This window comes from Phaenicophaeus curvirostris (genome assembly GCF_032191515.1).
Source record: "Phaenicophaeus curvirostris isolate KB17595 chromosome W unlocalized genomic scaffold, BPBGC_Pcur_1.0 scaffold_35, whole genome shotgun sequence".
NCBI classification, from domain to species: Eukaryota; Metazoa; Chordata; class Aves; order Cuculiformes; family Cuculidae; genus Phaenicophaeus; species Phaenicophaeus curvirostris.
Genome location: NW_027206664.1, coordinates 2,728,408 through 2,743,990, shown reverse-complemented (window position 1 = coordinate 2,743,990; position 15,583 = coordinate 2,728,408). Strand labels below are relative to the sequence as shown.

General features: G+C 43.5%; 1 protein-coding gene across 1 annotated transcript; it reads left to right on the top strand.

Annotated features, from left to right (window-relative positions):
* The first annotated feature begins 7,450 nt into the window (after positions 1–7,450).
* Positions 7,451–15,248, top strand: LOC138733844 (uncharacterized). The gene is made up of 2 exons (XM_069881353.1): positions 7,451–8,015; positions 10,124–15,248. Exon 2 carries the CDS (start codon positions 13,866–13,868, stop codon positions 14,661–14,663), a length of 798 nt encoding a protein of 265 aa, XP_069737454.1. The 5' UTR covers positions 7,451–8,015; positions 10,124–13,865; the 3' UTR covers positions 14,664–15,248.
* The last annotated feature ends 335 nt before the right edge of the window (positions 15,249–15,583 follow it).

Genomic DNA, 15,583 nt, shown 5'->3' with positions numbered 1-15,583 from the left:
TGTGACCTCAACTTAAAATACATTTCTCAGTGTTGCAGTGCCTTCAGTAACTTATTTTAAAGCCTCTGAAGCAGAGACACCAGGAATTTGTCCATGTTGCAGACAAGGGAGAGTGGAAAGGAGAATACAGCCACATCTTGTTTAAAGGGGTCTGCGTACGCACTCCCTTGCCTCTGCAAATGGGCACTTTGGTGTGTGATGAGGATGGGCAAGGGAGCACAAGAGAAAAGGTGAAAGCCCAAGTGTTTGGTATTGCTCTTGAGACTCCTGATGAATCTAAAAACATAAAGGACATATTCATTGCTCAGGAGGTACTTGTGAAAGGACTTAATCAGAAACATTTTCAGAGAGATCAAGTAGATATCCTTGTCGTTCTTGATTCTCCATGTTTTCAAGGATTTAAATTAGGAAGTATCTTTTTTGCTTGTGATGCTGGGTTTCTTTATCAAAACCATGTGGTACTTGGCTAATTAGAAGAATGCTCTTGACAGAAAGGAATCTTCCCCAATTAAAAATTGAGTGCCATTTTCTAACAGCCTTTCCCTCTAGTATCCTGCTGGAAGTGGCATGGTCTAAGAAAGCGCACACATATAAAACAGTGTGCCAGGGTTGGCAGAGTTGAGATGTGGGCTGCCTGACCATTTCTGTATCCAAAAAACCACCAAGTCAAACACTTTGATTATATATAAATTCTAGTCATTAGACTGAAACTGAGAGTGAGTGTAAAAACCCTTGCAATGTAGTGGAATGTCTCTGTAGTCCTAGATATTGATTCTTTGACCTTAGAACAAAAATCTAGGAGTCATTATGTTGTTTTATTAGGAAGTGCTTTTCTAGATTACCTTATTAAAAGGAAAAAATCAGGTGTTGAATCTTAAAATATCATTAAAACTTGTACTTTTTATTTGTCCATTCACCTGGTCTCCTTTCCTTTTCAAGGCCTCCCACAGTCTCGGGGTATATAAATCACTATGATTCATCCAAATAATACAAAAATGGACCAAACAGAAGTTAATGTGCCTTCCTCTTCTGGTACCTTGATCTTTCTAAAGTTATCTCACGAACTCATCACTGTCTTAGGTCTGGGTACATGCATTGTATGTTTCCAAGATGTATGTGTTGAAGTTGCAACAGCTTTGGACTGTTAGTTGTGACTTGTTCCATTTGTTTTAGGCTGTGGTGTAGACACAAATCAATGCACTGGTTTGTTTTGGGATCAGTCTTACCTGTAACATCTATTAGTGCTTGCTTATACACAAATGTTGGATCTTCCCCATCGCCTATGATGTACTTGTATATGATGCACAAACTACACAAAGTGTTTTAAAATGTGTGGTGATCACAACTTGTTGTCGGAGGGTAAGATGTCCTACAGTGAACTGTTTCTAATGGGTTTTTTTCCCAAATATATTTAATATGATCCAAAGCCTTGGGGGGGTATCAGGACTTACTGATATTTACTGGCTTTTGTTCTGAATCCAGGGTCTGATGTTCATTAACAACTCTTGCAATTCCACCTATTTAACAGAGCCTTTGTCCGCTTGCTGTTTCTATCGTGAGCTGAGTCAGAAACAGCACTGGATCCTGAACTATTGCAGGAGCTGTCAAGTGAAGTAGTAACAGCTCTCTTTAAATGTTACAGTGCACATTTTTAACTGTAAAGTAAAAATGTTAAAAATTATTGATGCAGCTTACAACTGGAAGAGTGGAAGATAGTATGTGAAACCAGCTTGTCTGCACATGAGGCTCTGTGTTCAGAGTTACCTTGTAAATTGTTCCTCCTCTCTGAAAAGTGAAAAGTGATTTTTTTTCAATACAAAGACATTATACATTTGGCTTTGTTTTCTGAATTGGCAAAGGATATCTGTTTTTAAACTCAAACTAACATCTGAAATTTGGGCTGAGTTTCTGTCTCTTATGCAGATAGCAGAGGATGGTGTGATTGATCCAAGATGGCCCTTCCCAGCTGTAAGGTTAATTTGATCATAAGAGCATGGAAACAGGAATACTTCCTCACTTGCTGTGGCCTTCAATGGGCATGCATATCCATAATTAACTGCATTCTGTTGATCCGTGAGTCTACCTTTGTTTTTAGAATCAACACGATTAGTCATCAGTGTATTGTCATTAATACATGGTCAAGGACCTCTAACGTATGTGCATTTCCTGTACTAATGCTATCTGTTCTCTCTGTACCCCAGTGTAGACTGATTCTGGAGTTCTCTTTTTAGTTCTTGCTAACTTCAGAGTTCCTTCAAATTCAGTAAGGTCCTGTTTTTATCACAGTCGCTTTTCAGAGTAGAACAGTTTGGTTTAACTTTGTTTTGTAATCTTTAGCACTTTCCTTTTCTCTTATTTCTTCCTAGTTCACCTTTAACAGTCAGTTCAAAGCTGCTTGCCTAGTCTGAAAAATATCGAGTCATAATAAAAAGAAAACCAGTACCCTACTGTAGAAAGATCACTCTGTGCTTTTACCATAAACTTCAGTGGCTGTCTGGCTGCCTCAGAAGTAGAGACTCCACTCCTGCACAGTCTACAGAAGCTGAAATTCTCTTGCATCTGTATTGTACAGTGGATGTCAGCAGATTGGGAAGGGGATGTGCCCTGCGTCTGCATCCGGTGTATTTGTTAAATTGATTGGTGGTTTAGTCAACCAGAGAACTGGTGTCTTTGGCTACTACTCAATGTCATAACTAAAGATTTCATTGAGAGCAAGAACAGGAGGATGCATCACTCGCTTTCTGCTGACTTGATCCCATTTAAAGGCTTTCTCTACAGATTTTTATCTTTTGCGTATTTGGTGGATTATGAAAAAAACTGTGCTATATAGTGCTCTGAGCCAAACTCCAACTCTTTACTCAAAAGGCAAAAGTTATTATAATGATCTTTGGCCAGCAGTAATGCCAAATGCTAGCTACGCTCAGAGATGAGATGGTAATGGAGCTTTTGAGCAATGTAAGCCTTGAGGGTTTGTTCCACCATGCTTTATGCTTATGCGACTGCAGATTGTTTGCTCTCGGAACTTGAAAAACTGCTGGTCATCCCTCTTCAGATGACGTGTGAAGATGGCATGGGTAAGATCCAGTTTCCTCAGTGTTCACTCACTCTCCCCCTCATTACTCAAGGTTACCAATGCACTTGTCTCTGTTTTCATGATTGACTACGACTACTATGCTTTACAGCTGCCACCAGCTACCTCCACATGCTTCCTGATGGGATGATGGAGTGAAAGGACCTTGTCTGCAGCTCCCTCCACCTGTTTGGTGGGTGAATCAGCATGAGTGTATGTGCAGGGGTGTAACAGGCCAGCTGGAATTTACAGCCTCAGTTGGCTGCTCTGGGCTTCTCTCACAGTGCAAGTGTGATTGTGGGACCATTACTAGGAGGTCTGGATAAGTAACTTCTAATGGGTTCTGTCACTCTTGTTCAAAATGCTGTCTCTCCATTCTCAGCCTCTTGTCCCAGCCTTGCTCCCATCTTGCCACCCTTTACCCCTCGGGACTTGAGCAAGTTTCTTGTCCTCTGTCAGCTAACTAGTTCAGGTACCAGTTCTGCAAAGCTTAGGGGCACCTGTTTAAGCCCTAGTGCAGTTCACTGGCTTAGGAGGTAGCTTGCTGAATTGGGGCCTTGCTCCCAGTCTCCCTGTTCATTAGACTCAGCCCTGGATATCTCCCTGGACTGGTATCCCCTTTTCAGTCTGAAGGGCTTTACTTCAAACTCATTCCTGCTCCATGATGGAGTTGATTCCTGTATTGCTGACTATTTCAATTTGGTGGCTTTTATTTTTCTTGTGAATTGTTCTGGGGTTCACTGCATACGTACAAAATCCTACTGACTTTCTTAACTTTCCTGAATGTGGCACAGGGGCCCACCTTGTGAGGCATCAGAATTATTTGTTTACTTCCAAGATGCACAGGAACAAGGATCTCACACAAACAAGTTTTAGGAAGGAAAATCAGCTGCATGCACACAAGTGGAAAGGAGTTTCTGGGTAGAATAGATGAGGGAGCAGTTTAAGAATTTTAAATAGAAGAACACTAGCTGAGTTTTTTTGTTTCTTTTTTTCTTTTTTTAAATTGCTTTAAGAGGAAGTTTGTGTTCTAATCCACAGAAAGTTGCAATGTAAACTGGGTTTTTCTGTTCATGTGCCTCAACTTTAATGCAAAAGCCAGTCTCTATTGCTCTCTGCAATGGAAGAAGTTTAAATGAAGACATAACATGTTTCTTGCTCTTAGTGTAATTGTCCACACAACAATCCTTGCTGGTCTTTCCCAAGCACCATACAGCACTATCCCTATTTAAAAGCAAAATGAGGACTCCATTGAGCAGTGGAACCTGCTGAACTTCCTTCCTGCTGAACCTGACACCAGAGAGAAGAGTCCAGGTTCCATGTGTTTTAAATGGCATCTTGGCTTGTATCAGAATCGGCGTGACCAGCAGGTCCAGGGAGGTTCTTCTCCCTCTGTACTCAGCACTGGTGAGATCGCACCTCAAATCCTGTGTTCAGTTCTGGGCCCCTCACCACAAGAAGGATGTTGAGGCTCTGGAGCGAGTCCAGAGAAGAGCAACGAAGCTGGTGAAGGGGCTGGAGAACAGGACTTATGAGGAATGGTTGAGGGAGCTGGGGTTGTTTAGCTTTGAGAAGAAGAGGCTGAGGGGAGACCTCATTGCTCTCTACAACTACTTGAAAGGAGGTTGTGGAGAGGAGGGAGCTGGCCTCTTCTCCCAAGTGACAGGGGACAGGATGAGAGGGAATGGCCTCAAGCTTCGCCAGGGGAGGTTCAGGCTGAACATTAGGAAAAAATTTTTCACAGCAAGGGTGATTGGGCACTGGCAGAGGCTGCCCAAGGAGGTGGTTGAGTCACCTTTCCTGGAGGTGTTTAAGGGACAGGTGGACGAGGGTCTGAGGGGCATGGTTTAGTGTTTGATAGGAATGGTTGGACTCGATTATCCAGTGGGTCTATTCCAACCTTGTGATTCTGTGAAATACAACTTTAAACCAATGCAACTACTCTCTCAGATCAGCACCACTTCCTACCTTTCCCTCCATTTAGATGGGAATTTAAGTAAACCCAGCAATACGTGATCCAGTTGACATGCTTGCAGGTGGAACACGGGGTTTATGAAATTTGAGGACTGAGATTTCTCTTGTGGAAGAACTCGGTGTGGGTGCAAGAGCTTGGATCTTGGATTACAGCTCTTCTGCCAGCTTGCTAAATGCTCATCTGAGTATTGTTAACCATGCTGTAGTCTGACAAATCGATCTTTTACTACTACCCTGTCATATGGATAACTGTAATTACCTGCAGTTTGTTTTTTCCACTACTTGAAGTTGTGTGATCTGAAAATTGGTGAACAAGAAGTATTTGTGCGTCTTACTATGGGTATCTCTAAATAAAATTCATTTGTATCGTGTGTTGACTTGGCTGATGGTTTCCTTTATTTGCTAATTGTTTAAAAGGCATGTGAATACTGTCATCCTACTGAGCCTTATACCAAAACTGTTTGAGAGTTGAGAGATAAAAAAAAATCAAAAAAATCAATCCCTGGCCCTAGCGACATGCAGGAGATGATGGGTTAGATGTGTGGTGGTATGAAGCTAGAAGGCATCAGTAGCAGTACAGCCTGTGGCTCCTGGCTTTCCTCCTGTTGCAGCCATAGATTTGGATGAGCCTGTGCCAACCTCTCAGTGTGGAAGCTGAAGCTGAACTGCTTGTGAGCTGCACTCTATTCCTGGATGATCGCGCTTGCTGCTACTCCTCCTTAACTTAGAATGGGTTCCCCTGCCAGGCTGATGCTTTTGTTTCTACTCCTAAGCCTCATGAGAAAGTGAGAGGATGAAGGGACAGTTACTTTAAGCTATAGAAAGGGCTCTGGCAATGAGGGTTACTAACTCCCCAGCTGCATCAGATGCTCCATTGAGTACAGATGGCATGGGACTTGTCAGCTGATGTTCAAGACCAAAAAGGACTGATGTTAGTTAGTTCTTCCTAGCCATAGCTGTACTCATCCTGTCTGCTTCTGAATGGAAGATCAGGATAGTCTTTTCCAGTGCAAGGTGCTTTCAAGGTCCAGTAAATGGATTCATAAATTAAGAGATGCCAGGAATGCAGAGCTTGAACAGTTCTTTGGGCATTTTATCAGAGACTGAAGTGAGCAAATTCATAGTGTATTGAAAATAAGAACCTCTGTGCTTTGTCCCCTTCAAGCCTTCTCATTCTAGAAGAACAAATGTCAGGATGGCTTCAGCCCCCTGCAAGACTCAAGGGACCATGCAGCCAACATGGCATTTGGGAGCTACTGCTCAGCTGCTCCAAAGTACCACCCTGCACGGAGGGTCTTACCTTTCCCTCTTCATTAAGGTGTACCATGAGCTGGGAGAGGTAAGAGAGAATCCACAAAGTGCAGAGCTGTGGTCAAAAGGTCAGCCAGACAATTGCTTGGACTGTTTATGCCAAAGACACAAACAGAGCAAGGGTCATGTTCCAGGGATGCTGAATTCTCAGCAGAAAGATTTGTAGCCCCTGTAATTGGAGCCTGTGCTTTCTTTTTCCTGTGTTGTCAAAAGTTTTGCTGTTCCAGGGGTTTCCTTTCTCCACAGACCCACTGCAATGCCTGGTGTGTGTTGAATATTAAGGACGCAGACAATACAATAGAAATTTCTATTATTATTATAGAAATTTCACAGATTCTAGACAAATGGAAAAGATGTGACTAGATTTAAGGTTGCCTTTGGGGATCCATAGACTAGCATTGTTGCTGTAAAACTCCTCCCCATATAGCTGTTGTATTATAGGTAAGTACTCACCTAGGGAGCAATGCTAGCTGATTTCTCCACGTATATAAGCCCTAAAAGAGGTCTGAAGCCAAGAGTGTGAGGAACTGTTGATCAGCACTAAGAAAAACACCTGGGAAAGCATCATCTATTTCCTCATTTACTATGATGGCAGCCTCCTTCCTGCTGCTCAGGGCTGCTGGACACCACACAGCAGCGAGGCCAGAGAGGATGCCAGTAGAGCACTATTAAGCTGTAACCACTTCTGATCTCACTCTCTGATAAAACCACTTCACAGAGACTTTTTTCCCTTCCAGGAAAGAAATTCTAGAAGTAATGATGGCTTGTCACATGCATTTTACAGGACCATTGATGCGGGGCTAGGGAGTAAGGGGACTAACTATCAATGATATTTAAGTTTTAACATTTAAGGTTGAATAGAATAACAATTATTTAGCTTTAAGTTTTTAGCAACTATTCAGCTCAAGGACTTTAGCTCCTGATAACACAGTGCCAGCCCTTGATAAGGAGCAAAACTTGCTGCCTTCAAGCAGCAACTCAAACTGGTCGAGAATTGCCTTGGGACTGGGAGGAATGCCAAGGACCCAGGGAGCATGTGCAAGGGACAAGATTACTGAAGTTCACATCGAGGAAGATATCTTACTTCATTGTAGAGGATTGGTTAAGAAGGAAAGGGCATCAGGACGCTGGCTCTTTAAGGTTTGATATTTTGGCAGCGCCTCAATCTCAGAATAACCTTGACATTTAGAGGAAGTTGGCTTGTAGCAAGGCAAGGTGGGTAATGTAGTAAGTAGTACAGCTGAACGCAAGGCAGAACAAGAACAGAGCATGCTTGGCAATCACTACCAATAGGCATATAGCACGTAGTAACTGCTGACCAATCAGTGTGTGAGTAGTGGACACAGACCAATAAGCACTTTACGCGTAGACTGTAACGCGGTGTATAAAAGTTGGTGGCGGGTTCGCAATAAACTGAGCAAGATTCTAAACTCACATTGGGTGTGGTCTTGACTACGGCTGCTCTCCTCGCAACATATTGGCGCCCATGAACAGGGACGTGGCAGGATCCAGGGGAAGAAGGATCGCGTAGAACTTCTCAAATCTGCTAAAAACGGGGACCAGACGGAGAAGGGGAGAGCAGAGCGAGTAGGCATCTGCTGCTGGGTAGCAGACAGCTGGAGCTCTGGGACCGAGTGCACCGGGGAGGAGCCTCGCACTGGTAAGACCGTGCAGATGGGTCGAGACGCGGCACTCACACTTTTGGTTGATATTCTCTCTAAGAGAGAGGCAGGCGTGAGCAAGAAAAAGCCTTTTGAGCTTTCTGACTGGGGACTTAAACGGGGTTGTTTTAAAGACCCAAAGATTTATTTTGACGTGGAATGGCAGAAAGTTTTTGAAGTGTTAAAGGTGCATGTCGGCTCTAAAAAGCAGAGCGATAATTTCAAGCTGAGTGCAGGATCGTCAACAACTGTACTAACCTCCCACCTCCCTAAACTGGCTGCGCTTGCCTCTGCACCCCCCGACGGGAGGGCTGACAATCCCTTTGATCCGGGTCCGGTAGACACCGACAAGAAGCCCGATTCACCCCCTCACAGTCTCTCAGACCAACGGGTGCAAGTCAGGAGGGAGGCACAGCAGCAGGGAGAAGTTGAAATATTGCAAGCTTTGATCTGTGCGCGGCACGGCGGTCCGCGCTGGGAACTAATTAGTGACGAAGCGATAAAGGAGATTCCAAAAACTGTAAGAAGAGAACCAAGCCGCCCGGCCGAAGGCCACTCCCCCACCCCTCCAGCTCCCGCAGAACGGTTCGCTGTAGGGGGGCCTCTGCCCTGGGCTGAGGGGGGGCCGCCTGCTGCTGCAAAACTCAAACAGTTTTCAGCATTGCAGAAGGGACTGTTAACAGATACGATAAGAAATGGCTCAATTAAACAACATTGGTAGCAGTTCAAGAGTCAAGACAGCTTAAATAATGCAATTTTACAACAGATGCGGCTTTTTGGTTTATCAAATACTTACAAAGATGCCGGATGTTAGAAAGTTGAAACAGGCATGACCCGTATATGGTGTTTATAGATAGATTGAAGGATGTGCTTGACAAGCAAGTAAGACAACCGAGCAGTTACAGAAGCCTTAATTTTGTAATCGCTGACAAAAAAATCCTAATGACGAATATGGAAAGATATGGTGTGGTCTGAAAACTCCTACAACAACAGCTGGGATCATTTACCTATTAAGCACAGCTCGTAGTTGCCCTGACTGTAATCTGGGACAGAAATACGTTCTGTCAGAGATGCGGCAAGGAGAGACATTTTAAAAGAGACTGCCACACGCAATGCCAGGAGAGAGGGCCTAAAATCTGCCCTCGGTGTGGAAAGTGCAAACATTTTACCAGTTGGTGTAAATCAAAATGGGATAAGAATGGGACAGTATTGTCAGAAAACCAGGAGCAAAGCATGGTTCAGAGGCACGTACCAACACAGACGCCTCCGCAGTGAGCAGCAGCTCTCACCTCAGAGCAACAACCAGATGCAGCACAGAGATAGACGTGATCACCACTATCGCAGTAGTGCTGGAATCGTCTGCACTTCACACAATACCATGGAACGTAAAAGGACCATTGGAGGGTGGCTTTACTAACTTGTAATTAGAATGATTGTCAATAACTCGATTGGGAATCTTTGTTTTACCTGGGGTCATTGATGCAGGCTGTACTGGAATAATTCAGGCAAGGGTATGGATGCTGTCTCCACTAGTGTTATGAACACCATTTCCACTAGTATTAATACCAACAGATAGCCGGATAGTGTATTTAATTTTGTTCAAAGCAGCTGTGTTCCAAGCTGACTCTGTAGAGCATGGCTCACAAGGATTTGAGTCTATAAGAATCCCTGAAATACAAAAAAAAGGAAAGCCAGAATGACTGAAAAAATTGGGTACATTGCAAAATTTAGTGGAAGAGCAAATAGATCATGGGCATACAGTCCCATTTAATAGTCCTTGGAACGCACCTGTGTTTGTGATAAAAAAGAAATCTGGAAAATGGCGTTATTCACATGACTTTTCTAGACAAACTACAAGAGGCCTTAAATAAGCAGGCAGATAATATCGCCGCTAGATAAGTGTTGCTTAAACAATTAGCCTTAAAGAATGCAAAGATGGACTTACTGCACTGTTAATTGCATGATCACCTGTTACAAAGATTGTTTATTTTACCAGAATTGACTGATGCCGACTTTACGAGAGCGATGCAAGTAATAGCTTGGATGCCTATGCCTCCTGACTTTATATCAAAGGGCACTAGAATCACTCATCTGATTTGTTTTTCAGCAGTTGCACCCCATGAAGAGACAGAGGCTGTGGTTCAACTGACCAGTCCGTGATTCTATCAATACAGAAACTACAAAAGACTACCATAAGTGAAATATTTGTTAGACAATCGATATAAGAAAAATTGTGGATCCAATAGTGATGGCCAACTTTGTATGAATGTATTCGGTTAGCTGAGAAATGAGTGGTCGTGTGTATGTGTGTGTGTGTTTGAAGCGCTTCAAACGTTTGTAAGACTTAGAAATTGGTTTTGATTAATCTTGAAAATACATCTCTGGGACCTTTCAATCTCAAATGTCCACTAAGCCGGCAAACAGGTAGATTTACCTGGGGATCTTTGGAATGAAAGGCTACAGAAGAAAAAGTTTTAAAATGCCTAGCAAAACATGCAGTTGTAAGTGTGTGAGTGCCCCCCCCCCCCCCTCCCTTTCTAAGTTTTTTTTTCTTTCAGCCTTGAAGAAGTCCAGAGGAGTTAACGGTGTTATCTCTCTAGGGGAATGTTGTGAGAACACTGTGCATTCCAGTCTCACTGGAACTAGCCAGCGGCTGCTGGGTCCTAGTGCAGACAACCTTTAGGGATAATTGAGGCAATGATAGAGGAAAATTCAAAAGATTCATTATGAATTATTGAGTGGATATTTTGCCACACTAACGACGATATTGCACCACTTTTGCCACTGCTGCGTGGGACTGATGCATCCAAGCGCCTACGACTTACAGAAAACCAGAAACAATGCATCACCCACTTGGGACAATTGATTAGCTCGCGTTGGGCTTCTCGACGTCTTTTAGATGAGCCATTGCGACTGATCATCGTGTCTTTACACTTGTCTGTATGTGCTATCATTGCACATTGGCAAAAACAAAAAGGGGGAAATTCCCTCCAGATTTTGGAGTGGGTATTTCTGTCCAGTCAACCAAGGACAAATATTCAACCACGACTTGTGGCTGTCGGAGAAGTAATCAGAAAGGGACGATCACAAACATTGGCATTAAGTGGAAATGAGCCCGACAGCATCCACATTCCAATGACAGTGGCCGACTGGGAATGGTGCATGCGACATTCTATACCTTTACAACTTGCGTTTCTGGGGTATAGTGGACATGTATCTACAGAAATGCCAGTAGAAAAGATTGGACACCTTCTAAGGAATTATCAATGGATCTCTATTCCTCGCTCCAAGGAAAAACCCATACAAGGGGCCTTGACGGTCTTTACTGATGCCGGTAAATGATCTCGCCGAGCAGCAGTTACTTGGGAACATAATGGACATTGGTCTCACCAGATACTCAATGCGGAACCGGGCGACACCTTGCAGACATTAGAACTAACTGCTGTTTGTTGGGCTATGAAACGGTGGTTACATCATCCAGTAAACGTGGTCACGGACTCATTGTATGTGGCTGGAGTTGTCCAACGAATAGAGGACGCTTTCTTACGAGATATTTCTAATAGACGATTATTTGATCTGTTTCAGCAGTTACGACAAGCACTGATATTACGAACTGCTCCATATTGTGTCATTCATATAAGAAGCCATAAGTGGCAACATGGTTTGGGCCTGGGGAATGATCGGGCAGATCAGTTGGTAACGATTGGTCAGCCAAGGGCTCCTCTTAATCAGTTTGAGTTAGCTAGAATGGCACATGAACAGTTTCATCAAAATGCACGAGGCTTGCAACGACAGTTTAAACTTTCAATCACTGATGCTCAGGGAATAGTTAGAAGCTGACCGCAATGCAGTCATCATGGTCCGGGATTAGGGATTGGGGTCAACCCCTGTGGGTTAAAAGCATTAGAATTATGGCAGATGGATGTTACTCATGTACCGGAGTTTGGAAGGTTAAAATATGTGCATGTGTCTATAGATACTTATTCTAGAATGGTGTGGGCAACTGCTCAGCCTGGCGAAAAGGCTCTTCATGTTTGCCGACATTTGACATCTTGTTTTGCTATAATGGGTGTCCCTGAAACTATTAAAACAGATAATGGACCAGCGTATGTCAGCAAAGTAGTAGAGCAGTTTTTGAACACGTGGGGAGTTCAGCACAAGACAGGGATCCCAAATAATCCCACAGGGCAAGGTATTATTGAACGGGCACATTGTACCCTGAAAGATTATCTGAATAAATTTAAAGACATTCTAGACCCCAAGGAGCGTTTAAACAAAACCTTGTTTGTTTTAAATCATTTATGCTTGTTTGGGGAGAGTAAGGAGCCACCAGTAATTATACATTATACTCAGGCACAAGCAGGACAAACTTCGTCAACTATGTCAGTCTATTACAGAAATCCCAGGTCAGGGATCTGGGATGGACCAAGTGATGTATTATTTAACGGACGAGGATATATGTGTGTTCTTACTCCAACAGGACCCTTGTGGGTGCCCAGTAAATGGACCCGCATTAGTACAGTGGAAAGGACTAACTCTGTTATGAATCAGGAAGAGAATGAGAACAATGAGCATGATTAGAGGAGTTTAGATGCTAACAGTAATCTATGGTATTGCTGCATAGATTCCATTGCAACCAAAGACTAACGTCTGGGTGATATCTGACCAGACGAGAAGCTATTTGAAAAAATTTCGAATTAGTAATAACCTGGGACTGGATAAATGGCTTAGAAACCTGGAACTCTTTGAATGGCCCTCGGAGACGGTTAAAGGAATGATACTGGTTGTAATAATTGTTAATTGTACCTTGCTTGTTACATAGTTGATAAGGAGCAGCAGGAAAGTGGTTAAATCAAGTGTCGATAGTGCAAAAAACAAAAAGGGGGAATTGTAGAGGATTGGTTAAGAAGGAAAGGGCATCAGGACGCTGGCTCTTTAAGGTTTGATATTTTGGCAGCGCCTCAATCTCAGAATAACCTTGACATTTAGAGGAAGTTGGCTTGTAGCAAGGCAAGGTGGGTAATGTAGTAAGTAGTACAGCTGAACGCAAGGCAGAACAAGAACAGAGCATGCTTGGCAATCACTACCAATAGGCATATAGCACGTAGTAACTGCTGACCAATCAGTGTGTGAGTAGTGGACACAGACCAATAAGCACTTTACGCGTAGACTGTAACGCGGTGTATAAAAGTTGGTGGCGGGTTCGTAATAAACTGAGCAAGATTCTAAACTCACATTGGGTGTGGTCTTGACTACGGCTGCTCTCCTCGCAACACTTCATCCCTGAGACCCCAGGCTGTAGGACAGGACATGCTGGAACTTGTTAGTCGGAGACCCTGGGAGGAGTGAGATAAGGCTTTTGTTTAGAAAGGAATAGAGACTACTGGCTCCGTGCGGATGAGCACGGGCGTCTGCGGTTGTGAGGCAGTGGCCTTGATGAGAGGAGCTGCTGCTGTTGCTGAAAGCAAGTAGATAAGAGAAACTGCTGTTGTTGCTGAAAGCAAGTAGATGCTTAAAAAAGGCTCATTTGTATTAACCAATCCGTGATTGCCTAGTTTAGGGTAAAAACCAATCGGTTTGAAACACGCCTCTTGTAACCACTATAAAAATGTGTTTTAAACGCAATAAATCTGACATTTGCTTGTATCCGGCTATCGTCCCGTCTCTTATTCGCGGCAAATTGGTGACCCCGACGTGATACAGATGAGATTACCAAAGGGTTGGAGAACCACGAGGCTCAGTGGCATGTGCGAGTCCCACAGAACGTTGAATGAGCTGCTGAAAGGAAACAGAATCCGGCCGGTGAAAATCCCTCTGAAGCATAGAGGTGAGCTGTGGGAAACTATAAGATGGGGAATCAGGTGTGTTCCCCTGAAAGAGACGTATATGAACTTAGGAAAGCCCTCCTTCAAAAGCATGGGAAGAATATTTCTGTGCGTGATCTTAAAGTAATACTTAAATGGGTACAGGCGAAAATACCCACCGTAACTGCGTCCACTGTCTTTACGCGGGAACTCTGGGATGATGTGGGGGTGAAACTGTGGGATGCTACGATAGAGGAAAAAAAAGGAGCGAAAAAGCTGGGGGCTCCCTGGCAGAAAGTTTTTGAAGTGTTAAAGGCGCATGTTGGCTTAAAAAAGCAGAGCGATAATTTCAAGCCAAGTGCAGGATCGTCAACAACTGTACTAACCCCTCACCCCCCTAAACTGGCTGCGCTTGCCTCTGCAACCCCCAACGGGAGGGCTGACTATCCCTTTGATCCGGGTCCGATAGACAACGACAAGGAGCTCGATCCCCCCCCTCACTGTCCCTCAGGCCAACGGGTGCAAGCCAGGAGGGAGGCACAGCAGCAGGGAGAAGTTGAAATACTGCAAGCTTTGATCCGTGCATGGCACGGCGGTCCGCGCTGGGAACTAATTAGTGATGAAGCGATTAAGGAGATTCCGAAAAACTGTAAAAAGAGAACCAAGCCGTGGTGTAAATCAAAATGGGATAAGAACGGGACAGTATTGTCAGAAAACCAGGAGCAAAGCATGGTTCAGAGGCACGTACCAACACAGACGCCTCCGCAGCGAGCAGCAGCTCTCACCTCAGAGCAAGCAGCAGCTCTCACCTCAGAGCAAGAACCAGAGGCAGCACCGAGATAGACGTGATCACCACCATCGCAGTAGTGCTGGAATCGTCTGCACTTCACACAATACCATGGAATGTAAAAGGACCATTGGAGGGTGGCTTTACTAACTTGTAATTAGAATGATTATCAATAATTTGGTTGGGAATAGGCATATGGACATATGGGGAGACAGAGGCTGTCGCGAAAAAGAAAAAAAAAAAAAAAAGAAAAAAATATCTACCATAAGTGAAATATTTGTTAGACAATCGATATAAGCCTTAATAGATAATGCATAGATAAGTATTTTAAGTGTTGTATGTTCCTGGTACCGTGTGTAATTTAAATATCCATAACATGGAAAAATTGTGGATCCAATAGTAATAACCAACAAAAATGAATGTATGAATGTATTCGGCTACCTGAGAAATGAGTGGGGGGGTGTGTGTGTGTGTGTGTTTGAAGCGCTTCAAACATTTGTAAGACTTAAAAATTGGTTTTAATTAATCTTGAAAATACATTTCTGGGACCTTTCAATCTCAAATGTCCACTAAGCCGGCAAACAGGTAGATTTACCTGGGGATCTTTGGAATGAAAGGCTTCAGAAGGAAAAGTTTTAAAATACCTAGCAAAACATGCAATTGTATGTGTGTGAGTGCATTCCCCCCCCCCCCCTTTCTTTCTAAGTTTTTTCTTTCTTTCAGCTTTGCAGCAGTCTAAAGGAGTTAACTGTGTTATCTCTCTAGGAGAATGTTGTGAGAACACTCTGCATTCCAATGTTGCTGGTCAGCAATTGCTGGGTCCTGGTGCAGACAAGCTTTAGGGGTAATTGAGGCAATGATAGAGGAAAATTCAAAAGCTTCATTACAAATTATTGAGTGGATATTTTGCCACACTAACCCCAAAAACCATACTCACTAAATTTGAAATGATTACAATGATAATCGCCAAGGGAAG